The sequence below is a fragment of the Haliaeetus albicilla genome, chromosome 4 (assembly GCF_947461875.1).
Source record: "Haliaeetus albicilla chromosome 4, bHalAlb1.1, whole genome shotgun sequence".
In the NCBI taxonomy this organism is placed as follows: domain Eukaryota; kingdom Metazoa; phylum Chordata; class Aves; order Accipitriformes; family Accipitridae; genus Haliaeetus; species Haliaeetus albicilla.
Window position 1 is genome coordinate 18,258,600 of NC_091486.1, and position 27,277 is coordinate 18,285,876.

The 27,277-nt window shown below is 53.7% G+C and overlaps 3 protein-coding genes across 3 annotated transcripts; 2 read left to right on the forward strand and 1 right to left on the reverse strand.

Moving 5' to 3' along the window:
* Nucleotides 1–725: 725 nt before the first annotated feature.
* Nucleotides 726–4,211, reverse strand: LOC104317195 (C-X-C chemokine receptor type 2-like). The gene is made up of 2 exons (XM_069781117.1): nucleotides 3,984–4,211; nucleotides 726–2,134 (listed from the first exon to the last, which is right to left on the reverse strand). The coding sequence occupies exon 2, from the start codon at nucleotides 2,127–2,129 to the stop codon at nucleotides 1,053–1,055; it is 1,077 nt and encodes a 358-aa protein (XP_069637218.1). The 5' UTR covers nucleotides 2,130–2,134; nucleotides 3,984–4,211; the 3' UTR covers nucleotides 726–1,052.
* Nucleotides 3,322–5,759, forward strand: LOC138685247 (proline-rich proteoglycan 2-like). The gene is made up of 5 exons (XM_069782951.1): nucleotides 3,322–3,338; nucleotides 3,732–3,900; nucleotides 4,379–4,600; nucleotides 4,899–4,947; nucleotides 5,512–5,759. Exons 1-5 carry the CDS (start codon nucleotides 3,322–3,324, stop codon nucleotides 5,757–5,759), a joined length of 705 nt encoding a protein of 234 aa, XP_069639052.1.
* ARPC2 (actin related protein 2/3 complex subunit 2) lies at nucleotides 5,753–27,133 on the forward strand. The gene is made up of 10 exons (XM_069781119.1): nucleotides 5,753–5,952; nucleotides 16,627–16,661; nucleotides 17,679–17,791; nucleotides 19,823–19,868; nucleotides 20,427–20,613; nucleotides 21,035–21,128; nucleotides 23,465–23,591; nucleotides 25,010–25,110; nucleotides 25,593–25,693; nucleotides 26,690–27,133. Exons 1-10 carry the CDS (start codon nucleotides 5,879–5,881, stop codon nucleotides 26,712–26,714), a joined length of 903 nt encoding a protein of 300 aa, XP_069637220.1. The 5' UTR covers nucleotides 5,753–5,878; the 3' UTR covers nucleotides 26,715–27,133.
* Nucleotides 27,134–27,277: the final 144 nt, after the last annotated feature.

The following is a 27,277-nucleotide window of genomic DNA, read 5'->3' on the forward strand; positions in this document are numbered from 1 at the left end:
TAAGGACCCCCAGGAGCCTGGATCAGGGGTGATGCAGGACCAGTACAGGAACCCCATGGAGAGAAGCTTGGGTGCGTTGGGGCAGGCACCCCGATGCTTGGCCCACAGGGTGGCAGGAGGGACCCCAGCAGGGTCATAGACCCTCTTCAGCCCCTCTGCCCCACTCTGGTGCCATCCCCAGTTGCCCAAGCAGGGGCGGAAACGTCCCGGTTGTGTAAGGGACAGGTTTCCAGCCCTTTACGCAATGATGTCCTGGCACTGCAGCATCGGGGGGGCAGGGGGTGCCTTGGGTGCTGGCACCCTTCAAGTAGGGGTCACAGGGCTGGCTTGGTGTCAGTGAGGGGCTGCCCAGTGATCTTGCAGTGATTTGCTCCACTGGGGCTCAGATTGGGGTTGGGAAGGGGGTGACTTTGTCCCCAGGTGGGACAGATGCCTCATCAAGACCCCCACACCAGGGAAGCACCAGGACCTGGCTGAGTAGCTACAGGGAATGAGACTCGGGTTTGGGTCCCCTCTGGGGACACACAGGATGCCAAACCTTCTGCAATAGCCTCTTGGGAAACAGCTTTTCCCTGGCCTGGAAGCAGGGTTACCCACACCCTGCCAGGCTCAGCTGGCACCACCGCTTTGGCACTGAGGTGGGGAGCTCAGGACCCACCATCCCCAGAGATGTGCCCTGGCCCTGTCCCGCCATCTCCCTCCCCATGGCAAAGAGGAGCCAGATATGGGTGACCAACCCGCCAACTCCTTTATTGCTGGATGGCTGTCGGCCACGAACACCGTCCCCACAGCAGGGGCACAGAATCCCCAAAGTCACAGGCTCTGCCCCACAGAGTGGGAAGGGTAGGCGGCGCTTGGCATAGCTCCCCTGGCAATGGGGTCCTACCCCCTCACTGCCTAAGCCCCCTTCCAGACGGGGTCCAGCATCCAGTGGTGGCCCTGCCCATCCCTGTGGCATCACCACCTGCATCCCAGGGGGCTGGACGAAGATGCTGGGGTGTGTGGGTTGCTGGGACCTGCTGGGAGCTGCAAGGGTCAGGTCCCTGCAGGGCTCAGAGGGTGGTGGAGGTGTTGCCAGAGGTGGAGGCGTAGGAGGCATGGCCGTAGCGGGCCACAGCATCCTTGCTGATGAGCCCACGCTGTGCCAGGATCTTGAGGAAGCTGTTGCGAAACTTCTGCCCGATGAAGGCATAGATGATGGGGTTGATGCAGCTGTGGGCGAAGCCCAGGACCTGCGTGACAGAGAGGGCTGTGTCGATGCTGTTCCTCCTCTCGCAGGTCTCAGCGATGGCCCGTGTCCTCATGAGGGTGTCGCTCACCAACGTGATGTTGTAGGGCAACCAGCAGATGAGGAAGACCAGCACCACGGCGAAGATGACCTTCATTGCCCGCTGCTTCTGGGAATTCTTGGTCTGCAGGAGGGTGTGGATGGTGACACCATAGCAGAAGAGCATCACCAGGAGGGGCAGGGCGAAGCCAAAGGTCTGCGGCAGGACCCGCAGCACCACGCGCCACTTGGCTGTGTCCTCACCACCGATGCGCTCATAGCACACGGTGCCGTTGCTGGGTGAGGGGAAAGCCTCACGGAACAGCAACACAGGCAGGGAAAGCAACACGGAGAAGACCCAGATGCCCAAGCAGACAAACTTCACCCAGTGCCTCTTCTCGGTGGCAGCCCGGGTGGCGTAGACGATAGCCAGGTAGCGGTCCACGCTGATGCAGGCCAGCAGCAGGATGCCACTGTAGAAGTTGGCCTCCTGCAGCACAGAGATGGCTTTGCACATCACAGTGCCAAAGACCCACTCGTGGGCTCGGTAGGCAGCCCAGAGCGGCAGGCTGAGGGCAAAGAGCAGGTCCGCCACGGCCAGGTTGAGCAGGTAGACATCGGTGACGGAGCGGTTGGTGTGGCTGGAGGTCACCACCAGCACCACCAGGCCATTCCCCACCACGCTGAGGATGAAGACGAGGCAGTAGATCACCACCACCAGGTACTTGTTGAGGACAGAGCCATCGGGCCGGCATGGGGCAGAGGAGATAGCGGTGCCGGGCATGGCCGTGCTATAGTCATAGGTGTAGTTGTAGAGGGAGAAGAGGTTGGACAAATCCCCACTGAAGGAGAAGGAATCCATTTTGCCTGGGGAGCACAGAGCAGCATGAGTGTGGGGTGGGAGGGTGGTGTGGGCCAGGGGTGACAGCATCTCTGGGTCCTGTGGTATCTCGATTGCCACTCAGGTCCCCTCCCAACCAGTGGGCAGCCCCCCTCCATCACTCACTGTGCCCCGTGTCCACACTGTGCCAGGTAATGGGCAGTGTTGCAGGTGGACACTGTCCTGCACACGTCCCCTTGTACAACACCCCCAGCACCCCTCGGTCTGCTCCATTTCATCCCAACCCTGTCCCTTCCCTGTCCTCCATGGAGGAAGGGGTTCCCTCACGGACCAGCCACCTCTTCTCGGGTTGGGGGGCTCCCATATCAACGCAGCATCACATCCTTCCAGTAGACACCTAGGACACCTAGCCCCTCCAGCATCCCTGGGTCCCCCTGGTTTGCGTGGGTCCTTCAGAAGCCGCTGAGCTATTGGGCATCTCAGGGCCCCCTGGGCACCTCCAAAGTCCTCTGAGCACCTCTAGATCCCTCCAGCCTGTCCATCCCCTCAAGCATTGCTGCTGAGCCGCCCCTCCTGCCGCCACAGCCAGCGGCAAGGTTGCTGTCACAATGCCCAGGGCAGGCGGCACTTGAGAAGGTCTGAAGGTGGTTTCATGCCCTTCTTCCCCTCCCCGTCCTGTCCCTGTGTGAGCGGTTTCACCCCCTGGACGGAAAGATGTGTCACCCTTTGCAGGCGGCTTTGGAAATATTTCACATCTCTGGTTTTCCTGTTGCTCAGCTGGGCGCTGCCGGGCATCCCCATGTCCCCTGTTCTTGGCCACGATGGGGAAATGACAGGTGACAGTCGCTCTTCCTGCCTCCTCACGTGTAGGACACCCTGCTCTGTCCCTGCCTCCCCAAAAACCATTGGGTTTCAGCCTTCTCCTGATATGGATACGGACACCCATTTCACTCCAGTTTCACCGCTCTGTGCCGTTTCTCAATCCCCGAGCCCCTCCAGGACTTGGCGATGCCAGGGCTGCTTGGGGGTGCTGAGTCCCCACAGTGCTGGCGGGTCCCCGGCCCTGAGCTGGCTCCGTTTGAACCCAAACCCTTCCTGGGACAAACTTTCCCCTTCTGTCCAGTGGGAATTCCCTGCTGCAGCTGGGCTGGTGCCCCTGCCCAGAAAAATCCCTCGCTGGCTCTGCTGGCCCCGCTCCTGCAGTGATCCCGGGATGGTGATCCCGGGATGGTGATGCCCCACCATCTCAGAGGACCATAGCCAGGGACACTGCCAGTGCCAATGGGGAGAGGTCCCCCTGAGCAGGGCCACTGGAGGCTCGGGGCAGAGCCGGACATCAGCACTTCCCCTCAGTCTATTTTTGGCTGCTTTTTTCTGCCTCCCCACTCCAAAATCCCAGCAGTTCCTCCAGGACTGGGTATCCCCTACCTGCGGGTACCCTGCAGCTGGCCTGGCTGGGGGAATAAGCAGCACCCCATTTCCCCTCCTGACCCTGGAAGGGCTGGGGGACACTGGGGTGGCCCTGGGGGTCTCCAGGGGGAGGAAGGAGGGGACACTCCATGGGAAAGCACCCTCCCGGCTCATTGCTGTGCGAGGAAATGGGAGCGGGCGCTTACCCCCTAGGGCATCCACGGCCAATGTCCCTGGGGACTGCGGGGGGTCTGCACCCCGGATGAGCCCCAAGCACAGCCCTTGGTGCCCCCACCCGCCGCCTCCCGCTCCCCCCGAACCAGGCAGCCCCTTGGGCAGCCACTGCCACCCGCCTCAGTCCCCAGCCCAGTCCACTCCACATGTGAGGGGGCTCAGCTGGGTGCTGGGGGGCCAGCACAGCCCGAGGAAAGCCCCGATCTCCAGTGGAGCACCACAGGGACTCACCGCTCGCTGCCCTTGCTGTCCTCCCAAATCTGGGGTCTTCTCCCCGTCCCGAGCCGGTTCTTACTGGGAAGCACCCGGGCACAGAGACAAATCCAGGCGTCACCCCCAAAGGGCTCCGGTGCAGAGCGTGGCGGGATGTGGGGCAGCACCAGGCCCGGGGGTCCCACCGGGCCAGCAGGAGAGTCCCTCACCTGCACCCACCGCTGTGCCGCCTCCTGGCACCCCTTCCCTCCGCTGCCCGCTTTATGCTGCCCAGGGAGGAAGCGAGGTTGCAAAACCTTCTGCCAGCCTGAAGGGGAAGTGGCAGCCAGAAGGGACCCTTCCCCAGCCCCTCCAGGATGCCTTCCCCGGGGCCCTGGGGAGCCCGCAGCACCCCCGCCACCCTCTTGCCCCAGGGTGTCCCAGGCCACTTGGCAGCGGGTGACACCGGGACATACCCAGGGGTGCATCGCCCCCCCTGTAGTGATGCTCCCCGGGGGTCTCCAGCCAGGGATCCCCACTTTGTCCCCTGGCCCCCAGTAGATGCAGGGCTCCTCTTCGAGGCCCCCCGGGTGCTGCAGCCCCCTCCCCTCGGGATGGCGGAGGCCCTCCGAGACCATGGAGGGTTTGGTGGGCAGGTCAGTGGGCAGAGGCATGGCAGGGCTCCGTGCCTCAGTTTCCCCATTGATAGAGTGGGGGTGGGCGCCGGGGCTTTGGGGGGCGCAGGGACACTGCGGGGGCAGCTTGCTTCCTGTTGGGGGGTGCTGCGGGGAACGCCCCCCAGAGCGGACCCCCATGTCCCTCCCGCCCTGTCTGCCAAGCCAAGCTAAGCCGTGCTGCCAGGCAGAGCCATGCCCCCGTGCCAGCCCCGCAGACTCAGGGGACCCCGTAACCCTGGGGCACCCTCACTCCTCTGAGCACCCCTATTGCCTTTAGGGGAAACCTGCACCTGAGGGCACCCCCCGGGTACGCCTGTCCCTCTGGGGTACCCCCATGGTCACGGTTTTGGGGCGCTTGTCAGTCTTAGGGGTACCCCACACTTCTGGGGCACCTCTCTTCCTTGGGGGCACCCCTCTTCCTTGGGGGCACCCGTACAGTTGTGGGGCACGGTCATACCCCTGGGGCGTCACCACAGACCCGAGGACGCTCCTATTCCTCGTGGACACCCCCAAAGTTTTGGGCATCCCCCAGCTCCAGGGCACCCTCACAGCCCCCTAAGGGTGTCCCCATTCCCTGAGGGCACCCCACACTTTTGGGGCCCCGTAACCCTGGAATCATCCAGTTCGCAGGACACCCCTTTCCCCTGTAACCACCCCCGTATCCCTGGAGCCCCCAGTTCTTGTGCAGACCCCCATACTCTGGGGCACACCCACTACTTCCTGGGGTACCCCTCCATCCTTGGGGGTACCCCACACTTTTGGGGCCCCCATACCCCAGGAGCACCCCATATCCCTGATGGCACCCCACACTTTTGGGGACCCCCCCATACCCTAGGAGCACCCCATATCCTTGGGGGCACCCCACACTTTTGGGGACCCCCATACCCCAGGAGCACCCCATATCCCTGCCCCCCCACCACATTTGGGGGGACCCCCGCCGTACCCCGCCCCCCCGGCGCACCCCCCCTTGCGCCCCCCTTCCCCTCCCGCCCCGCCTCCGCCGACCGGTGGGCGGGGCACCCCAGCCGTGACGTCAGACGTGGAGGACGAGGGCGGGGCGGGAGAGGCGAGCGCGCTTGCGCCGCCGCCGCCGCTGCCGCCGCCTAGCCGGCTCCGCCGCGGCCGGGGCCGGAAGTGACGCGCGGGCGCGAGAGCGGAAGCGGCGGCGCAGGCTCGGGCGGGTCCCCGGTGCGCGCAGCGGGCTCGGCTCCCTCCGGCCACGGCGCCCTGAGAGCCCCTCCCCTCCCCGGCACCGACATGATCCTGCTCGAGGTCAACAACCGCATCATCGAGGAGACCCTCACGCTCAAGTTCGAGGGCGCGGCCGCCGGGTAGGGACGGGGGGGGCCGGGCCGGGCCTGACCGGGGCGGGGAAGGGGACAGGGCCGGGGGCGGCCGGGCCGGGGCCGGGGACTGAGGGAGGAAGGAAGGGAGGGGCGGGCGGCGCCGGCTGGCGGGGGCAGAGCTGTGCCAAACGCCCGGGCAGAGGGGAGGGCCTGGCGGGTGACGGGGCGGGTGGTGCCCGTGTAGGATGGGGGTCCGGGGGAGGCTGAGGCTGAGCGGGGCGGGGGGGGGAGCGCCGAGGCAGGATGGGGGCTGTGGGATGGAGGGGCTGGGCTGGGCTGGGGCAGTTGGTACGGGGGCAGGATGGGGGCTGGGGGATGATGGGGCTGGGTTGGTGGGGATGGTGACAAGGCAGGACGGGGGGCCTGGAGAATGCCGGTGGGGGGGTGGCACTGAGGTAGGATGGGGGCCTGGGGAGGGATGAGGACAGAGCTGGGACAGGATGGGGGGCCTGCGGAGTGGGAGGGCTGGGAGGAGTGTCGGTACTGGAGGAGAGTGGTCTGGGTGGAGGTAACTGAGCTGGGGGCGATGGAGTTGATCAGAGCTTGGGCAGAGTGAGGGTCTGGGGGGTGAGGGAGCAAAGTCGGACAGACAGACTTGGAGGGGGGAGTGGGGCTTGATGGGGTGATTAGTGCTAGGGCAAGTGTGGGGGCCCCAGGGGAGGAGGAGGGAGCTGGGGAGGGTATTGGAGATTGCAGTGTTGAGGTGGGCTGAGGGAGCAGAGGAGGAGGAGAGAGCCTGGGCAAGGAGGGAGTTGGGAAGGGAGGAAGGTGGATTTGCAAGGATGTTTGCTTTTGGGTAAAGCAGCATTCATCAGAACGGCCCAGCGTGGTGCCAGCACTGGTACAGAATGGGGGCGGGAGGAGCTGAGGAACAGGAAGCCTGTGTGTGGAGCTGTGGCCTCAGCTTTTTGCTTTGGGCGTGGGGAGCAGATTCCAGCCTGCCCCCCTTTGCTTTCCTGAGCAGGAGGGATGCAGGCCCATGGGTCTGCCATGGCCCCTGGTGCCAGCTTAGTGGGTGTCCTGGCCTCGGGGGCTGGATTGGGGGGGCTGGCTTGCACCTGCATCTCTGGCTGGGGCAGTTCAGTCCCTGGGGAGCCAGTGATTATTCTAGTGTAAGTGTTGCAGCAGAGCTGTAAAGGTGCTTATCTGAGCACAGCCTGGCTCAGAAGAGAGTCCCTTCATATAAACGTCCTTATTTGCAGCTGAACTACCTGTGGGCTCTCTAGGCTGTCTGCACCAGGCACCTCTGTATGGAGACAAAGTCCTGAGAAGCAAAGCGTGGTGGTGTTATCTCTGGGGTGGAGCCTGCCCTGGCGTTTCAAAGAGCAGGGCCCAGGCTGCCCCGGGAAGGGATCCCCCAGGCAGGTGCCTTTTTCTGTGTCACTTTTTCCTCCAGTGGCTTTCAAAGCTCTCAGCCTTTTGTGTGCAGAACTTGTGACAGAGGCCATTTCCTCTGCTTTACCCTCTCAGTTGACTTCTTGCTCGGGTTTGGGTTTTTGGGTTTTGTTTTTGATGGGTTTTGGTTTGGTTTTTTGGGGTTTGGTTTTCCATAAAATAACCTCACAGGCTGCACTGCTTTGCAGGATAGCCGAGCTGCTTCCAGGCTTTTTATTCTTGAGCCTGATCATTTAATGCTACAAGTTTCCCAAAAGCACAGGCACTGCACTGGGAAGACAGAGCTCCCAGGTCACCGCTATGGTATTGCAGCTGCATCCATTAGAAAATATTACGTGTACGGAGGTTAATAGTGTGTGTCAGAAGTGCTCGTTCATCACAAGTCCATACCAAGACACTTTTCCTGCTGGAGAGAGAAGAATGCGCGTGTGTCCATGTGTTTGTGTAAATGTGGAGGTAGCAGTCTGCGGGTTTAAGCACACCTTGAAAACCTGACTCTGTGTGACCAAAGCTGGTATCGCTTGCTCTGCACCAGCCTGCGGGCCCCTGAAGTTTCCATTTCTATGTACAGCAAAGCCTCCTCACTTCTGCGTTGGCACGTTTGCCTGGCATGCCAGTTGTTCCTGGATCGATTCATAGCGTGGCTGATGGTGCTCTGCTTCTTACTCATCTATGGCATGTTCTTTTCTTTAGATGTCATTTCTACATAAGTTTTGTGCTTTGACTGTGTTGCTGAAAGAGAGGAAGTTAGTTACTTCTGCATTTTCTTCTGTGCTTGTGCTGGGGCCCTCTTGTCCAGGCAAGCGCAGGGTGGAGACAAAGGTCTGAGATATGCAGGGAGGTGTATTTTTTTCTCTTGGTTTCGAGTCTTTTAGGGAATGGGTGTTATGCAATTTTTATTCCTGTGTGTCCTGGTTTTGGCTGGGATAGAGTTAATTTTCTTTCTAGTAGCTGGTATAGTGTTATGTTTTGGATGTAGTATGAGAATAATGTTGATAACACACTGGTGTTTTCAGCTGTTGCTAAGTAGTGTTTATACCAAGTCAAGGATTTTTCAGCTTCTCATGTCCAGCCAGCAAGAAGGCTGGAGGGGCACAAGAAGTTGGGAGGGGATGCAGCCAGGACAGCTGACCCAAACTGGCCAAAGGGGTATTCTGTACCGTGTGACATCATGTCCAGTATATAAACTGGAGGGGGGGGGGGGTGGCCTGCGGAGATCACTGCTTGGGAACTAACTGGGCATCAGTCGGCAAGTGGTGAGCAATTGCATTGTGCATCGCTTGTATATTCAATTCTTTTATTATTATTATTATTATTGTCATTTTATTATTGTTGTTATTATCATTGTTATTTTCTTCCTTTCTGTCCTGTTAAATCTCAACCCACGAATTTTACTTTTTTCCCCAGTTCTCTCCCCCGTCCCACTGGGTGGGGGGGAAGTGAGTGCGTGGCTGCATGGTGCTTAGTTGTTGGCTGGGGTTAAACCATGACAATGTGAAATTTCTTTTCCCTCCGGCCACAGTTCGGGGGTCACTCCTGTGGTGCTGAGCCTGGAGGCAGGAAGGGATTTCCTGTATTTCACTATTTCGGTGATGGTTTTCCCAAGGCATGTCTTGGGGGTGCACACAGGACAGTCAGGGCAAGGTCAAGCCTTAAGGGGTTCAGTGACTGGGAGCGAGTCTTGGACACTCGGACAGAGTTTGTTTTGCTTTATTTGCTCTAAACCAGCAGTGGGGCAGATGCAATGCACGGATTTGTCCATAGTGGTTGTCTCAGAGCTAGGTGTGCCTGGTGGCTTCAGCGCCAGCGTGGGAGTCGGGCAGGGCGGGGTTTTTTTTCCAAATCCTTTGCTGGGGACTTGTTCTGTGACATGGGCTGTGTCGCTCCCCTCTGCTTCCTGTGGCTACACTGTGGCCATGATTCAGCAGGCTCCCTGCAGAGTTTTCCTGGACCATCAGGTGAGAGACACTTCGTATTTCACCCTGTCATATAGAACTAGGTCACTTTTAGAAGTCAGAGCTAATAACTGCTCATAACATTATTGTTGTACATTATATGTCAAAATCCGCTTGGCATGGAGGTCCATCAGCTGTCCCTGGAGTTGCCAGTGTGGAAGGTACCTTGGCAGGGCTGCAGACAGAGATCAACACGTGAGGCAGGGCTTAACCCGTGTCTAAGAATCCTCCCTTGACAAGGTCCTTGGGGCTTGGCAGCATCCACCTGTAAATAGGGTAATTCCAAATTTAGTTTGGTTTTGTGGGCAAAACCCATGGAAATCTCACCTTCTTGGACGGCCACCATTCAAGGGTGGTATTTAGATGAAGGCAGTGACATGTAATGGACTTCAATGTGTCTGATTTATTTATTCAATATTGTAATTTCTTATTTTAAATCCATTTCCTTAAACCAACCACATTTTTAAACAAAGGCCTAAAGCTACAATAATCTGTTGAAATAACTTCAGTTAGGAATTTGCTGCTGAAACTTTCAAGTGTCTAACTGCTGCAGCGGGGGAATACCTGGTCTGTACCTGGAAACAAGTGTGTTGAAATGAGGCAGCTTGTGAGCTTTTGTACGTGTCAGCTACACTCTGGTTTTCCCATCTCTGATAGAAATGTGATGGGAGGGGATGAGCTCTACCAGTCGGAAGATTTTGTTTCTCATCATTGCTTCCCTTTGCTAACCACACAGACAGAAAAAAAAAAACCAACAAACAATTTCGGTGTAAAACATTTTTGATGATTGTCTTCTGTGTCTGGTGAATACTTGTTCTGTTAACACACAGGGAAGAACTGCCTCCCAAGCCAGATTTACTGTCCATTCTTGTCCCACTCTAATTTAACTGACCCCAGTGAAAGTGGCACAGGGCTTCACTCACAGGATTTGGTTTTCCAGTCATACATAGCTCCCCCCAAATTGCCAGTAAATTAATCATCTATCTCTAATTGTTACTTAGTATTTACCCACTGTGCAAAAGAAAACAAATTTGCATAGCTGGGGAACAGCATGCATTTTCCCTTGGTTGGGGGTGGAGGGAAGAGAATCTTAAACCGTTGGTTTCTTTACAGCCTTTAGTAGGTACAAATCTGCAGGGCTTCCTGACTATTAGCTACATAGGGAAACAGCTGAAGCTTGAACTTTCCTGATGTAGAGCAGTTCCTGTGAGCTGATGAGAGAGCTGGGCTGAAGCTGCACTCGTGTGCTTTATGGTAATTCCCATTTGCGGTTGCTTTGGTGCTCATTGACTGTAAAGCTGAGCCTTTCAGACAGTGAGGCTGAGTGCTGGGTGAAACCAGGTAGCGTGAACTTTGTGTTCATGATGTGATATGCGAAGAGAGTTCATCGTGGGGAGACCGAGGAGCGTCTGGAGGCTGTTGGGCATGCTGGTAGGGTAGAGGAGCTTTGGGTCCTGCTGGGCACCAGTGAGAAACTCCCTGCAGGAGTGGCTGTGGTGATCTGTGGCTACGGCACTTCAGGGGAGCTCAGTGGCCCCACTGAAAACAGAGGTTGCTCGTCTGCCACCCCCTCCTTCTTGCTGACACAGGCATTTTTGTGGCTTCAGGGGAAACAGGATTGGGGAAGTGACCTAGGTTAAAATTAAACAGGCACAACTGGGTATTTTTAGCCCAGATGAGTTTCCTCATCCCACTCATTGTGCGAAGGCTGCTCAGCATGGTGCAGCAGAGGAGCAGGGATCAGATCTCCTTCCTTCAGCAGCAGTGGCAGGTGCTGGCTCAGTGTCCTCGCAAGCCCACCCTGGAGCTGCACATCTCCCCTGCAGCCTCACCTGCTGAAACTCAATCTACCTTACTCTGAGGAGTGCTTGGGTGATGTCGCTGGCAGAAAGTGGTACCCTTGGGTTCAGCATGGCATGGGTGGCACTACTGGTAAACCTTGGCTGTCTGCGTTGATTGAGCATGCTGTGGGTGTTTGTAGCTCCTGGGCTGCCACAGCGCATCTGGCTTCAGCTACCAGGGAAGGTGACTTTGCATTAATGGCAGATCGTGAACCACCTGTGTGTGGAACCAGACAGTGCTCTGCTTTTGAGCAATAGCGCAGGGAACAGGAGGGAAGAGCAGCCCAGATCTGCAAAGTGTTAGGCTTCGCAGGTTGTTCTGTCATCGCTCCAGCCTCAGTTTTCATCTCAGGTTCCTGGAAGGGGCCTGCTCTGTATTATCCTCTGAGAACGGTTCTTGCTGCAGCCACCGGTACTTGACACCAAAGAAAAGTGGGTATCAGTTGCTGTCTAAAGAAATGCAGTGAATGGTGTGTGGAAAATGAGGCTTTTCCCCAGAGACCTGCCACAGCACTGGATCACTCTGGTGGGGAACCGCGGGTTACTTACCTGCAGCTGGATATGTGTGGGGTGAAGACCTGGCTGGAAGCAGACCTGCCTGCACCTGTGTGCTGCAGGACTGGCCCGTGCTTTGTCTGTTGGGAATCCCAACACCTTCCTACTAGCCAGCCTCCTCCAGGCTGCCCTGCCCACGGCATGGGAGAAGCTCAGGCATAGAGGGGTCACCTAGCCAAGAGGGGAGAGCTGGCACATGTGGGGGCTGCTGTACACTGCTTGGCATTGCCCGCCTGACAGAGCACTCCTCCTCGAGTTCGTGGTGTGTGTGCTGCCAGAGCTGCAGGAGCTCTTTGATTTCATACACTCCTGCAGCTTACGCAGAGTAGCTTTTGTTAGCTGAGCGAGGCCCAGGAGTGGAGGAACTGTTCAGATAATTTTAGACATTTCTCATAATTTTTTTATTGGGGTGGCCTTTCTGTAGTGAGAGCCTGCAGTCTGACACTGAATCTGGCTCGCTGTCTCCAAACTGTGTGTCAGCCCTGGTGATCTGAAAGCTCTGCTCAGACCTTTAAGCTTTGAAATACCCCCTTTCTTTTTTTCCCCCCCCTCTCCTCTGGGGCAAGAGATTAGAATATTTGTATGCCTGCAGCTTTTAAAATAATTGCCATCCTCCCTTGTTGGGCACAGGCCTTAATTGTGATGTGGGAGATGCTTCAATGCGGTTGTTGGCAAAGTTTGCATTTAGCTCTGTTTAATACAGAAGATGAGGGCTCTACGTAATTACAGTCTTCGTTCTTCTGTTCTTAAATTTGTTGTAACATATGGCTAAGAGCCTCCATGGCCTGAGAATGAAGCAGGGAAGTTTGGAAGTTGTCCGAGTCAAAATTGAGGAAATGCTGTCAGAAAAAAAGATTTGCTGTTGCTCTTAAGTGCTTGCTGGCGTCTCTCCACGGGCACTGTGGCTCTTCGTGGATGTTCTGCTGGGGTGAAAAATCTGATTTGGAGCTGGCTCTATATTAGATAGACGGAGCGTAGGAGCCATTTGGAGATGAATAGGAGGGATGCGGGCAAGAAGACGTAAAACCTGTCAGGGCCTTTTATTGTTAGAAGCAGAGGGCAGATGGGATTTGGTGTGGATTTGACTTCAAACCTGGTAAGTGTTATCAGAAAATGGACCGCTGCCTGCAACAGCTGCCATTTTAGCATCTGAGTTCAGGATTTTGTAGAAAGGTCTGGTCTGGATTCAGTGTTTAGTGCAGAGAGGAGCCATCTCAGTTATTCCTGGTATGAGCTGGTTTTATTGTCCATTTAGGGCAGAGGGTAGCAAACAGGGAAAGTCGCTGGGGGAGGCTATGGTTCAGGTAGCGTTGGTGGTAAGGCGCTTGTAGGGGTCACAGCAGCTCTCTGCCCTGGGAGCGGATGGGCTGTACTGTCTGAAATCCTCTGAGTGTAGCCAGGTTTAGTCTGGTTCTCGGAGACTTGAGTCAGGGGTGGACGTGAGCCTCAAACAAGCTCCCTGCTGCCCAGAGCCCCGCTTTGAAGTAAAACACAAAAAGCATGGCTGGGATTTACAGTCACTTTGCACCGAGCTGCTAAACTGCTGATTCTTGCCATGGGTGTGGATGGGTCTCATCATGGAGTCAGGGGACACTGGAGCACACTAGACCTGACAGAGCGCTTTGGGCTCACACCAGTAACCTGACGGTAACAGATACCCAACCTGCAGCAGCACAGTCCCAGGCCCACTGTGCATCGCCTGCACAAAGTCTTTGCCTGCACAAGATCTGGGAGGGCCAAACACGGAGAGGACACAGTGTGCCTCTGCAGAGTGTTTGGCATGTCCCCGCTGCTATTTCTGCTGGCGGAAGATGGGGTTGGTGGAAGGTCGAGGGGAAGTGATCATGTGCGTATGACCTGCATCGCTGTCGCTCATCTGGAACCCGTGGGAGGCTGGAGGTGAGAGCTCTTCTCTCTTCTGCCTGGGGACTTCTTGATGGGGGAAGAACAAATCAGGTAGCAAAAGGGTGATTTTTCTGTTGTGGAAATGTTTTAAGTAGCCAGGATAGCTTTGGTGAGATGAGCCAGAGAAATAAATAGAAGCACTTTAAACTTTGGGGTTGTAAGGCTGCTGAACTGTGAAGGGCTAAGACAGCTCACTTTGCTCCCAGCCACACTTCTCATACCCTTCCCTGTCCTCCCCTGGGCCAGGCCAGGCCTGGGTTACTTAGGTGTGTGCCAGGTGAGGCAGAAAAACACCCTGCAGTAGATCACAGGGCCAGCGTAGCTGTTAGGAGCTCTGTATGCGGCTCACGTGAGTGCTTGCTTCACTGAGTCTATGCCGGGAAGCGGCTGAATATTCAGCACCCAAAGTTCTGTCCAGTTACCTGCTTTTCCCTTAAATATCTCCCCTCCTCACCATCCCCAAGTACAAGAACCGAACCACTTGGAAAATTGGTGTTAAAATAACTTCTCTAAGAAATCCATGCTTGCGTTGAAACATTTGGAAATGTGGCTGTGTCAGCTGTAAGCTTTTGTGTGCAGAACAAAGGCTGTCGTGCAGAGCCATTAACTGACTTTGGGTATACGGTCTCACATGGCTTCTTAAATAATGGGAAGAGTGATCTTCCTGCCATCCCCTGGGGTACTGGGTGAGTGAGCAGGGAATCGTTGTCCTTCCTCGGCAAAACCACTCCAGTGCACTGGTTGTCAGTTGCTTCCCTGCATTGCTTGGTGGGAGGTGCTGTGTGCTGGGAGCCTGGGCTCTGGGAGGCATCGGTTTCGTGTGCATGGGGAATGGGGTTTGAATGGTATTCCTCTGAGAAGACGGAACCAAGGTTTAAGGATGCGTCCTCTTTAATATTCCTAGCTCTCATGTGCCTGACTGCGCTATCTTTAAAGCTTCCTACATAGGTTTCTTTTTTTATAAAAATTTATACTGCCATCCAAGCTGATTCCCAAGTCTGAGTGTGGTGCTCTAAAAGAAGAACATGTCTGCATCGACTGACCAAGTGGGATCAGTGGGATTTTCTTTCATTGCCGCTCTGAGCAGTCCTCAGTGAGCTGAAGTGGCTTGGATGCAGTTTGGGGAATTGCTCCCCTTTCCAAGAGCCTGAGTTGAATATGCAGCCAGGGGATGCCTTGCAAGCCCCCATCTCAGGCCCAGCTGGGAGGGGGAGATAGAGAGTGAGCAAGGTCACAGGTAGCTGGCACAGCTCTTAAACTAAAGGACCCACATTGGATGCGCTTGCACTGCTTCTTTCAAGTGTGTGGTTTTTATCTTCAGCGATGCAGCACAAAAGACGGAGGCTCTCCAGCCTCCCACAAAAAGGACTGTTGCTTTTCACAGCTAATAACTTTCAAGAAACAGCAACACCTCATGGTTTCCACTTAGGATCTCTGGCTGGGGGTTAATTCCTCCCTTTCCACCTGAGTAAAATGTTGTTGACCCGGTGCATGGTCTGGGATCAGTGCTGTTCAGTGCCTTGGTCTCCCTACATTGCCTATCTTGAGTTTTAGCACATCATGGTCATTCCTGGCTTCCAGGAATGAGGCTGTCTGCAGAAAAACTGATGGAAGAACAGTGCTTTCTGCTGGGGGAAAAAAAAAATCATTAAAACCTTTCCAGAATATGGTGAGGGAAGGTAGATATTGAGTCATCACTTCCCCCACCTTTCTTGGTGTACGTACTGAGGTGTAGCCGGTACCCAGCAGCATACACATGCATGGACAGAGCAAGTTTTGGCAAAAAGGTTGAAGTTGGTCTCTGGGCAGTGGCATCATAGTTGAGACCGCAAGGCTGCCTTGAGACACTGGCTTTGGTTTGGGGAGCTATTTCAGTACATTGGTTCAGATGGATGTGAATGAACTATTTTAGAGGCTAGATTTCTATCAGCCATAGCATTTGCCTGTACTCTGTTTAATATCAGCCACTTTTGAAAAATAAACAGAGATATGCTGTGAAACAGCAGTAGCAGACTGGCGTTTTTACCCTGTTCTTATTTTACACCCCTGCTCTCAGCAGTGGAGGTACCTTTGCATTGCTCCCTGTTGGAGAATAACCTATTAATATCAATCCCCTCAGAGCTGCCAAAGCAGTTTTATAGTGCCAGTCCCAACAAAACCACTTTTTAGAAGCAGTTAGATCTTTCTTGGGATCCTGTTCTACAAATCATGGACAAACTGGCAAATAGGGTTTGTTAAGATGTTAAATCTTCATACCCACAGCGTAAGAAGTGATGTGTCTTTGGCTCACAAGGTGCTCTCATTGCTGATCAGGGATCCGAAAGACCACGCTGCACAGTGTTAGAGCAAACCCAGATCTACAGTTTTTCCTGCAGGGGTAGTTGGCATAGTGTTGGGGTATTTCAGAAGGGACATGAAGGGGCAGGATGAAATGCACAGCTGGAAAGTTTCCTTCTGTGGTTTGCTCCTGGCCGTGAACTTGGAGAAGGGGTCTTCTCTGTGAGCAAGTTGTATCAATGCGTTTGCAGAGCTGCTGTTGGTAGTGAAGGGGGCACTGCATTGGGAAGGATTGTTCAGCCTCTAAGTCCCCTTCTGTGAATTGGTATTGCAGGAGCTTAAAAAAGAGCCTCTGTCCTCAAACCTGTATCGTAGCTGTTCTGTATGGAGAATGCGCTTGTTAAGCTCCTTAGTGATGAGTAGCTTTCTCAGGCATTTCTAACTGGAAATCGGTGATCTCAAAATCTATTCATAAACTACAAATAATAATTTCTGCCAGCTTCAAGGCCTATTTATATCATCTGGGGTAAAACTGGTGCTTATAGGAATGGGGAGAAGTCTAAGATCTCTTTTCAGAGGTTATCTGCTAGTTGAACAGCAGGAGATAGAAGGGTTTTCAGATACAGCTGCTTGTGAGAAACAAGGCATTGGAAATTAATCTTCTTTCCTTCACAGCTTGGAGGCTGCTGTTTGAGTTCTCATTTACCTCCTTTGTTTTCTTTTCTTTTTAGAAATAAACCAGAGGCAGTAGAAGTAACATTTGCAGGTAAGCTCCACAGCTCTCTTGACTTCTCTGAAAAAAGGGCTGGCTCAAATGGTCTGCCCACAGTTATGCCTGGTGTGCCCAAATTCACCCAGCACTGCTGCAGTGGAGGAGAGCTGTGCAGGGGCAGACAGTGTGCACACCCTGCAGTGTCCCCAGAGCTGGGGCTTTGTCAGCTGCCTCGCTATTTTCTCTGTCCATCTGCCTTCCCTGGGACTGTCCCCACAGCAGTGAGTTCAGTGGTGGCAGCGCTTTAGTGTGTGTGTGCTACATAGCTCTTCTCTTTTTATCTTGCCTGTTCTCCAGTGCTGCCCTTGATGCTACTTGTTATTAGGTCTTTAGCACCATCTGGTTTGGGTTGTTAGGAAGCTGGCTCGGTGTGACAGGCAAGATGAATTTATCGCCTGAAGTTTGCTCTGCAGGATGAGAAGTGCCAAGGAAGTTCAAGTGTTCATTCAGCAACTGATTTTTTTTGCTTCTGTTATCAAAAATCTCTGTAAGCTGCAGAGCTTCATGAGGAAGTGGAGTTTGCTAGGTAGCTGGAGGGTTGCCTTTCCCTGCCTCTTGCCCGTTTTGCAGTGAAGTGGAAGCTGTCTCAGCAGGCAGCGGCTGAGCTGCCTTTGCTGACAGAGATGTTTTTTCTTCCAGGCTGCAGCTCTGGCCCAGTGGGCATGTCAGTCACTTTCCGTGCTGGCCATCCAGAAGGCTCCCGTCTCTGCTTGTTTGTATCCTTGTGCATTGAGCACAAGCTGATTTGCCAGGGATACTAAATGACACTAGACTAAAGCTTTCTGTGATGGACAGGTGTCAAAACTGTTTCAGCCCATTGAATGATAACAGGTCTCCCTACATGACGTTACCGCTTTCCTTAATTACAGGTTTCTGTCTTGGTGTATGTGTGAGGGCTGGAGCAGGGGGAACAGTGTCGCTTTATGCAGTTCCTAGAACATGTAGGGAAAACCTTCCTCAAAAATAGGAACTGGTTCTTGTTCCCTCACGTTTCTCTTGCTTGCTTCATAGACTTTGATGGAGTCCTTTACCATATTTCAAACCCCAATGGAGACAAGACAAAAGTGATGGTCAGTATTTCTCTGAAATTCTACAAGGAACTCCAGGAACACGGTGCTGATGAGGTGAGTGAGCATCTCTGGGCCTTGAGCCTACAAATACTGTCTTAGCATCGCAATGTCCTTGCAATGTTGACGGATCTAACTTCTAACCCTTAGAGAAGCATCTGTGCTCCCATCTCACGCTGGTCAAAGGAGCAGCCCTATGCCAACCAGGAGTCCCACTTTGCTGGAAGACAAGGGCAAAGTGTATTTACACTCTCTCATGAATAAGAAGTCATCTTATATGACCCTACAGCCTGAAAGGCAAAGGGCACTACTAATTTTGAATGTTCAAATGAGTGTGAGGCGTGACCATATCGAATGGTTTCTCTGACTGATGTGCTGAGCCCACAAGTGAAGGAAGGCACCAAGACAAATCTGGAGTCCCACAGCGCTGCTCTTCTTCTAACCACACTTCAGAGCGAGCGACGGGCTCCTGCTGTGTGTGCAGACCTTGATCTGCAGACTGGTTCCCTTTTCACTGCTGCTGTGTGAAGTAGCAGGTTCAGTTCCTGTTGAATGGGCTGGGGCTGTGGAGGCCCATTTATGGTAGAAACAAAGAGCCTCTCTGAGCTGTGGTTGGGTGGTGAGGCAGGAAGTGTGACTCAGTTCCTGAGTCAGTTTTCAAATCTCCACATGGTAGCAAATGGGGTTCACCCAAGGCTCTTCAGCAGGCTTTTCCCTCTGGTGTCTGTCTTTGGAGGAAAACAAGGAAACTGCTCCATGAGTTTATTGTGAGTCTGGCGAGAAACAAGCGATTTGAACCCAAAGTGAATTCCTGCGAGTTGCCGTAAGACCTACCAAAGTCAGAATAAATATGACTGAGTGTCCTGCTTTCCTGGTTCCTGTATACAGAGCTTTCTAGGAGCAGCATTGCCTGCTACTGAAGGTACTGCTGCTGGCAAACGAGAGAGTCAAGCAGCCCAAAGGGTGGACCCCTCCCAGCATGTTTAGCAAGGATCAGTACAGTGTGTGATCCCAGGAGAACTCTGCTGTGGTGGGCAAGTGGCTTGTGCACCAGCAGCCACCGTGGTGGTGGTGGAAGGCAACTTCCCAAGCTTTTAGAGGAGAATGGGATCTCTGCAGGACTGCCTTGGGAGTGTTGACTAAATAGAAATTACATTTTTAAATCACCAGTTCGCAAACTGTTGCTTTCTGTGCTTCCCTGGAGACGATGGAGCTTGTTTCTGCTCTGTCTCTGGTGAAACCCCACTGTAAGGAGCACAAAGTGGGGTTCCTGCTAAGACAGAGCATCTCCCTGGGCAGGCTCTCTGCTGAGAGGAGGTTTTAGCATGCAGAGAGCCCATGCATCCTCTCTGCGTGGCAGTGGGTGTCATCCCAGGAGGGCTAGTTCTGCCACAGCTTTGTTGTGTTCTTCTCTATGAAATACCTCCTGTTCCCGGCCCCCTCATTGACACAGAGCTATGGCTCAGTTGAAAATTGCCATTGATGTAAAATTCAGCAGTGACTATGTTTGAAGAAAGGTTTTTGCTATGCTGTAGGCGGCTCTGCTTCTGGGAGGCATCCAAGCTGCCTGGCACTCTCCTCTCCATCCCTGTCTCTCCTGTGCAGTAGGCTGAGACAGGGCGGGCAATTGCCCAGCCACGTTGTGCCTGACCCCTGCTCTGAATTTGCCTTCCTGCAAGGAGAGGGTCAGGGCACACTTTGCATCTGCCTTTGAATGGGAAGATCGGTTGTAGCCCTCAGATCAGTTGTGTCAAGCTCTGCTGACAGTTCTCCTTTGAAGGTGAGGTGTATGGAAAGGGTTTTCTTCCCTGCACAAGTTCAAGACCAGCAAGAACTTTAAAAAGTTCCAGTTTCAAATCCTGTCCTGCAGCGTGTCCCTTGTCAGTGGGCTTCAGGGAGCTCTGTCTAGAGCAGGAGCAGCCAATAACACTGGAAACTGGTGACTTAATATTTGTCCAAGTTCACTTAGACTAGGGGAGGCAGGTGCTCTAATTTGATGTTTCTACATGGAGAGCAATCATGGCCTGGGCTGTGCAGGAGAAAACAACTCTGATGGCTTGTGCTGTCAATGTTTAATTTCTTTCCTAGGTATTGAAGAAAGTCTATGGAAGCTACTTGGTAAATCCTGAATCAGGTAACCCTCCAATAACATTTACTCTGTATGTCTGAATGCAATTCCAAAATGACTTAAGTTGCCTCAAATGAAGGCTGCACTTCAAGAGCTTGATATCTGGGGCTCTGTACAATGAATGGCAATTTAAAAGGTGGCTCAGGTACATCAGGGCTGAAGTAGCTTGCAGCACAAGCTGTAATTCTTAATGCAGCCTTTCTCCGGGAAGCCTCTGTTCCTCACAGTTGGGGTCTTTGTTCTTCTCAAAGACACTTCGTGAGACACAGGAAAACCATGGTTACCTGTGACAGCATCTCTTCCTACTCACTGTAAAAACTTGGGAGCAGCTCAGCCAGCACGTGTGTCTGGGAGCTCAGGAAGGAGCCCCAGGAGTGTTGCCATGGCCACGCACTGAGCTCAGGCATGGCTTCTGGTGATGCTTGGAGTGGGAAGCACTCACCCCTGGGGCTTTTGGGAGGGCTTAAGGCAAAGGTGGGACTGTAGGTGTCTCTTCCCAGAAAATGTCTCTGGCTTCATTAAGGCCCTGCTTATATTATTAAGTTAGTGGCTGTCCCTCCCCAGGTTACAATGTCTCTTTGCTCTACGACCTGGAGAACCTTCCCGCAGACAAGGACGCTATCGTGCACCAAGCTGGCATGTTGAAGCGCAACTGCTTTGCTTCAGTCTTTGAGAAGTATTTCAAATTCCAGGAAGAGGGCAAAGAAGGAGAGAAAAGAGCTGTCATCCACTACCGGGATGATGAGACAATGTAAGTGTTCAAACCAAGCAGCATGGGAGTCAGCTGTCAGTACACTTCCTGCTCCAGCTCTGTGTTGTGGTAGAAAGTCAGGAAATCCTACTGCTCTCTACTTCAGGGTAATAAGGGCCTGTCCTAGGCTGTCAGAAGTACCCATTGAGGGTAGCTCTCATCCCTCGGGCTGCAGGGATGTTACACAAGAGTCTCTGTTAGTGGCAGCACTTGTGGCTGCACGCAGCAGAGAAACTGGCCACTCCCAACAGAAATGTTTTGCTCCCTGTAAATACTTTCTTGAGGGAGGGGAAATTTTCAGCAGCCAGGCTTGTGAATGGTGGTTGTCTCCACTTGACCTTGTCTGGCAGTTTCTTCCTCATCCAGTTGTACCTCTTAGCTCCTGTTCACAGCTGGGTTTTCCTCTCTCACCCCCCTGCAGGTATGTCGAGGCAAAAAAGGACCGTGTCACGGTTGTGTTCAGCACGGTATTTAAGGATGACGATGACGTGGTGATCGGGAAGGTGTTTATGCAGGTATGGAAACTGAATTATGGGGAAAGGGTTTGGTCTTCGATTCAGATGCCTTCTTGCTTGAAGCAGCATTGCCAAACAAGCAGATGTTAGGCTGAAGTTAACTCATAGGCAGTTTAGTGCACGTAAATGCTTTGCAGGGATCCAGGCTGCACTGGGATGGAGGAACCATGTTAATAGGTGGTGTATTTTCTAATCCAGGCTCTTGCATTGGCATCTTTATTATCGATGGTCTTGCTTGTATGGACAGCCAAACATACGTGTTACAGATGAGAAACACCATGGTGAATACTTCAGTATCCACCTTGAGGCCCTGTAGTGCAGCTAGCTGTGGTATAGGGATCGCCAGCCAGCTGAGGAGCTGAGCGTGGTAGGGAGGCTGTAAAGGGAGAAGAAGGGGTGAGGCAATGTGTCGTGCCTGCGATCGTGCCGAGAGCTGTCTTCACCTTGAAGTTTGTTCCTGCCAATGCTCAAATGCTGCAGAGTCTCAGCAGCTCAGTGTGGCTGCTCTCACATGCCACAATAGGGTCTAGATTTTGAGCTTTTCAAAGTTGTGAATTTGCTTAGTTTGTGGGCTTGAATCAATCATCATAATGCCAAGTACTTCTGGACTCAGCTACCCTTTGCAACTGCCATTTAGCTGGGAAGCATTCAGAGGCCATAGTAAATGCTTTGCATGTTTGTTAGTGGCTGCGTGCAGCCTGTGGAGATTGAGGTATTTGCTTACAGCTGGGGAAAGCTCAGTGCATGCTGGTATGTGTGTTCATCTGTGTCACTGGCCTGCCTAACTCACCTTATGTCTGCTGAAGCACCTGGGGAGCCTCCTGCACAGGCACAGCTGGGGAGCAGGGCCCTGCAGTGTGTTCCAGGGCTAGAGGAGCTTTAGCCCATCCATTCAGGGGTGCCAGGCCATGCTGTTGACAGGCTCATGGACAGCAAGTTACTGGCCCATTTTGCTGGATACCGGTTTATCTGTGTTTGGGGGTCATTAGAACAGGGTCTGTGTTGTCATGGGAGTCTTATCTCGTAGCTCTGCTCTCTGTCTTCTTTAGCTACAGGCAGGGCATCTGCTCTGGCTTTGAGCTTTTCCCCACCAGTATATCCCACAGCCTGGAGTTCAGCTTTTAAAACAGGGAGGGAGGCATGAGGTGAACAAAACAGGGTTTGTGAGGCTCCCAGGGAGGCGGCAGGCCTTCAAGGCAGCGGCTCTCCCAGAGTCTCCGTGTCCCAAGTTCTTGGTTTTTACAACAGCAAACCCTGCTCCTGCCCAGCCACAAGAATTTCCACTCTGAGTCACACTGGCTCCTTCCCTCCAGCTATTGCTCTTGCATAACACAGCCCAGTCAGGCATGGTGGCTGCTCATCTGGGCTCTCATGGAGAAAATCTGACCATTAACTAACCAGTGAAGCCTTTTTGAACCATTGTACCCTCTGGCATAAGCAGGCGGAAGTGCAAGCTAAGCATTTCATTAAGGAAACCCCAGTGAACTACTGGGTTCTCTAAAAGTGGCATGGATGCTCCTGCCCTTCCCAGGGTGAGCTCTGCTCAGAAGGGAGGAGAGGTCGAGGGTGGCTGATGATGTGTAGGTTGTGCTGGGGGACAGTGAGGCAGAGGGGAGGCTGCCCTGCCTTGGGCCAGGGGATTGTTGTCTGGACTTTCCCAGCCCCATGTGGGGGACAGTCCTATAATTCCTGAAATGCAGACCCACTTCATTTCATGGGAGGTGGGGGTTGTGCTGCTGTCAGAGAGGTTCCCTGGTGGAAGGGATCTCCTTGCCTGGAGGTATTGTTTCGAGGTAGAGAAGTGTTAGGAGGAGCAGGCTTCGCACACAAGCTTCAAATGCTATAGGTGCTTCTTAATGCTGAGGCAAAGATTCCTGGTGGGAGGTGCTTTCTCAAACAGCAGAGCCTTTATGCTAAGTGCAATGGAGACCTCACAGCCCTTTCTGAGAATTTCCTTTCCTCTGGGCTGATGGGCGCTGCTGACTTCTGCTGGAAGCATTAATGATGTTTACCTGGCAGGAACTGTGCTGTCTCAGGTGCTTTTTCAGACTGAGGTGTCCCTTCCACAAAACACCCACGGTAGGAAGGGTGATGCTGAAAGCCACCACAGCTGAGGGGCTGTGCTAGTGCCACATGTAAACCCAGGACAGTATGCGTTTTGGTGTGGTTTTGCTGGGAAAAAAGATTGTTTTCCAGAGCTTTGGCCTGATAGACTCAGCCCATTCAGGGAAAGATGGGAAACCTCCAGCTCAGTTGTGCTGTGGGAGTAGGGAAACCCCGTTTGCTTTCCCAGTGGAGTGTCGTAGTGGGACTCACCTTCGCTTTGTCTTGTTCAGGAGTTCAAGGAGGGTCGCCGGGCCAGTCACACAGCCCCACAGGTGCTCTTCAGCCACAGGGAGCCGCCCTTGGAGCTGAAAGACACAGACGCGGCTGTTGGCGACAATATTGGCTACATCACCTTTGGTAAGCAGGCAGCTCTGAGGCGTGGGGACACTTGGGGAGGAGAGAGGTTCCTGCTGCATGAAAAACAAAAAGGAATTCACCTTCCCTGAGTCTTCAAACAGGTCATTGGGCGCTGAAGGGATTCTGCAGTTGCAGTCTGCGTTGTCTGCCCCCTTCAGTGTGTCCCTTCACTGTATCAGGTCACCTCAGCTCTGCTGTGGGCCAGAAGGCATGGAAGTGGACAGTGAGCCATTTAGTGTCTGCCTGTAAAATAAGTTCAGCATTTGGGAGCAAGAGAAGGGTGGCTTTGCTGTGATATTGTAGAAACTGGAGGTTTCTTGTGGGAGGTTTCATGCAAGTGTATTTGTAGCTTGTCCAGCTGCAGGCACCTGTGCAGTGCTTGATCAGCAGAGGCAGTCAGAGATCAGGAGCAGGGCAGTGAGTTCTGCTTCTCCAGCTCTGCCTCTTTGTTCTGGGCCAAACATTTCCATCTCTGATGAGCCACTTTCCCCTGCCTGCAGAGGTGCAGGCCAGCAGAGTCATCGCTTCCTCCTGGGCAGCAATGCTGAGGAGTCCAAACCCTGCCCTGTTCAAAGGGAAAGGTCTCTTCCAGAGAAATTGGAGGTCATGGTTGGATGTGCCATTAGGGTCTCTCAGGCCAGCATTCCTGCAGTTCAGAGCTCAGAGGTGGAGCACAGACACTGCAGGACAAGGTGAAGTTAGTGCTGCCCTCCTCCTGTGCTGGGAATGGTGCCTTGAGGTTAGGGCAGCTCATTAGCTATGGGAGCGCTGTCTGATGGCAGGTCTGGGACAGTGAGCAAGACTTCATTCTTGTCCAGATGAAATTTCCCTGTTATCTGATCTGACAGTCCCAGGTGAGATCATCACCCAGACAAAAGGTCTTTCAGCCTTTGGATCAGGGACGCTTAGCACAGCACCAGCCTGTGGAAAGAGTGAGCCACCAGGCTCCTGCAGTAACCAAGTCTGGCTCTGTCACGGTGCTGACAAGCTGTCAGGCAGGGATCCACAACAGATTTCAAGATCCAAGGGCAGTCTAGATCTTGAAATCAGTTGAGCGGCCTGGCCACCCTTGTCTGCCTCCCAGCTCTCTCCTCCATTTGCTTCTCCCAAGCACTGAAGTAGCGTCATGCAGTTTCCTACAGTGCCATCATCTCTGGGCACTTGGCCTTGCCTGTGTCCTCCAGAGTGCACAGCTGTGTCCAGGCTGCTGCAGGAGACGTGGAAAAGTGCTGCAAAGCCCTGTGTTTAAAATCACAAGTGCTGCTTAGTCTTGGTATGTGTCACAGTAAAGGGCTCTTTGTAGAGAGCAAAGCAGGTATTCAGAGCAGCACACCTTGAAGCCACCAGCATTGGAGGAACGTGAAGCCCTTTGGTAGCCTCTGGAGGCTCTAACGGTTTGCGTTGCCCTCTTCTTTCAGTGCTGTTCCCCCGTCACACCAATGCTGCTGCCAGAGACAACACCATAAACCTGATCCACACGTTCCGGGACTACCTGCACTATCACATCAAGTGCTCGAAGGTACTGAGGGGATGGGGCTGGGGGATACAGGGTAGCTTTGGCCCGTCTTAACCTGGGTGCTGCAGGGGAGGAGCTCGGGGCATGGGTGCCCCCCTGAGAATTCATTGGGCCCTGGCATTGCCCTCCCCAGTCCTGCAGGGGTGGCAAGTGATGCATTATCACCTCCCTGCTCTTTGGCACAGGCAGTGCCTGTTTGCTTCCCATGCTAGCAGCGAAATAGGATTTTTCTCTTTTTAGATCTGGTTTCTTTTCTTTCCGGGAACAGAAATGAGGGTAATTGTTCAGAGAGACCTGGCTTTGACCAGGGCTTAGACAGCAATTTTCACTGTTGCCTCCTGAACTCCCGTCATAGCACCATGGCTGTGCAGAGCTACGTGCTTTCCCAACAAGGAAGGGAAAAATAGCTCCTACCCTGTGTCCTGAAATCTCAGCTATGAAGGAAGGATCCTGACCCATCCCCATTTTGTCCTAATGAAACGCAGGCCTATATTCACACACGTATGAGGGCAAAAACATCGGATTTCCTCAAGGTGCTGAACCGTGCCCGTCCAGATGCAGAGAAGAAAGAAATGAAAACAATCACGTGAGTAGGAAAGCAGGGCTTGGCTCTCTGGGCTTCTCTGCCAGCCATGAGCTTGCTCCTTCTCAGCTTGGCATACTCCAGTCCAGGGAGGACTGGGATGCTGTGGGGGTGACCAGACCAGGGCCTGATGTGCTGGGACCCCATCTGAGAGAGAAAGGGGGTGTTTCATAGCAAGGTGCTTGCCTGGGTGCCTTGAGGCGAAAGCCTGGATCAGGGCATGTTGGCCTCTCAGGACCCCTGTGCTCCCTCCACCACACTCATTCACTGCCTCACGTGTCCTTTGTAGGAGCTGGGTCTGTGGCAAACCCTGTGCTGGCAGGTCCTTTGTGAAAGAAGGCTCGTACACGGCTTTGTGAGCCCTGGTGTCTCCATTGTCGTCGTCCCCCGAGCCCGTAGTGGTGTTCATGGGGCTTTTCCCCTGTTATATTAAAGCTGGCTGATCACCTCTGGGGGCAGCTCCAGCTCACAGGGGAGAGTGGCCAGGTCCTTCCTGGGGGTTTGTGGGCACTGGAGCAGGTTTCTGCTGCCTGGTGCATCTGCTGCTCCTTGGAGTCCCTGGCTGCCCTTGGCCAGCAGATGGCTGGGGCCAGGAGCGCTCCTGGGCCACCGTGCTAGCTGGCTGGCTCCCTCTTGGGAATAAAGCAGCCCAGAGCAAAGTGGGTGGAGAGCAGTTGTGTGAACATGTTTCCCTCAGGTCCTTTACCCTCTGCTGATCCCAGAGCTCCTTGGCATCCTTTTTCTGTGTGTCCTGGCATGCCCCCCTTTGCGTTCTGCTCTAGGGCAGTGGGGTTGTCCCCTCTGCAAAAGCCAACCCTTCCCCACAGCCCCATGACCTGGTTCTGCAGCCACAAATGCCTGCGAGCTCTGAACCAGCGGTGCCTGCCTGGCTTTGAGAGCTCAGTGCAAGCATGTGCCCCACCAAAAGCCCCGTAGCCACCCTGGGGCACCCCAGAACAGTGCTGGGGGCTGCGCTGACCTCTCTCTGCATCCTTTCAGGGGGAAGACGTTCACAACCCGTTAACGCCAGGTTCACTGAGGCTGCAGTGGAGGACGAAGGTTGGGGCACTTGCTACCCGATAATCGTAGCTTTTAATGTTGCACCTCTGTGGGCTCATAAGGAATTCAAGCAATCGGGGTCTGTTTGTACGACAGTTTGGGGAGTAATCTGCAGAAACGAGCTGTGCTTGCGAGGACTCGGATCGTTCCAAGAAACAAAACCTTAATTCCAGTTTGATTGACTTAATTTCTTTTCTTTTTTAATTTTTTTTTTCTTTTCAAGCTGTTTCGCTTTGCAATATGTTACCGGAAATAAGTTGCAGTATTTCTTATGAGAATAATGCAATATTAACTTGTTTTCTTCTGAGTATTTGAGTTCAAAACTCCTGTATCTGAAGAAATACTGTTGGGGTTCATTAATAAAGGAGATCTTTCTATCTTAAAGGGCTGTGGGGCTTTGGCTTGTCAATGCATGTGGCCTTGCCCTGGAAGGGGTGTTTGGAGTCACAGGTGCAGTACTGTATCCTGGAGCAAATTACTTCTGGTGGCCTCTGTCTTGGGGGCTGAAGTGGGGGCTGTGCCCAGGTC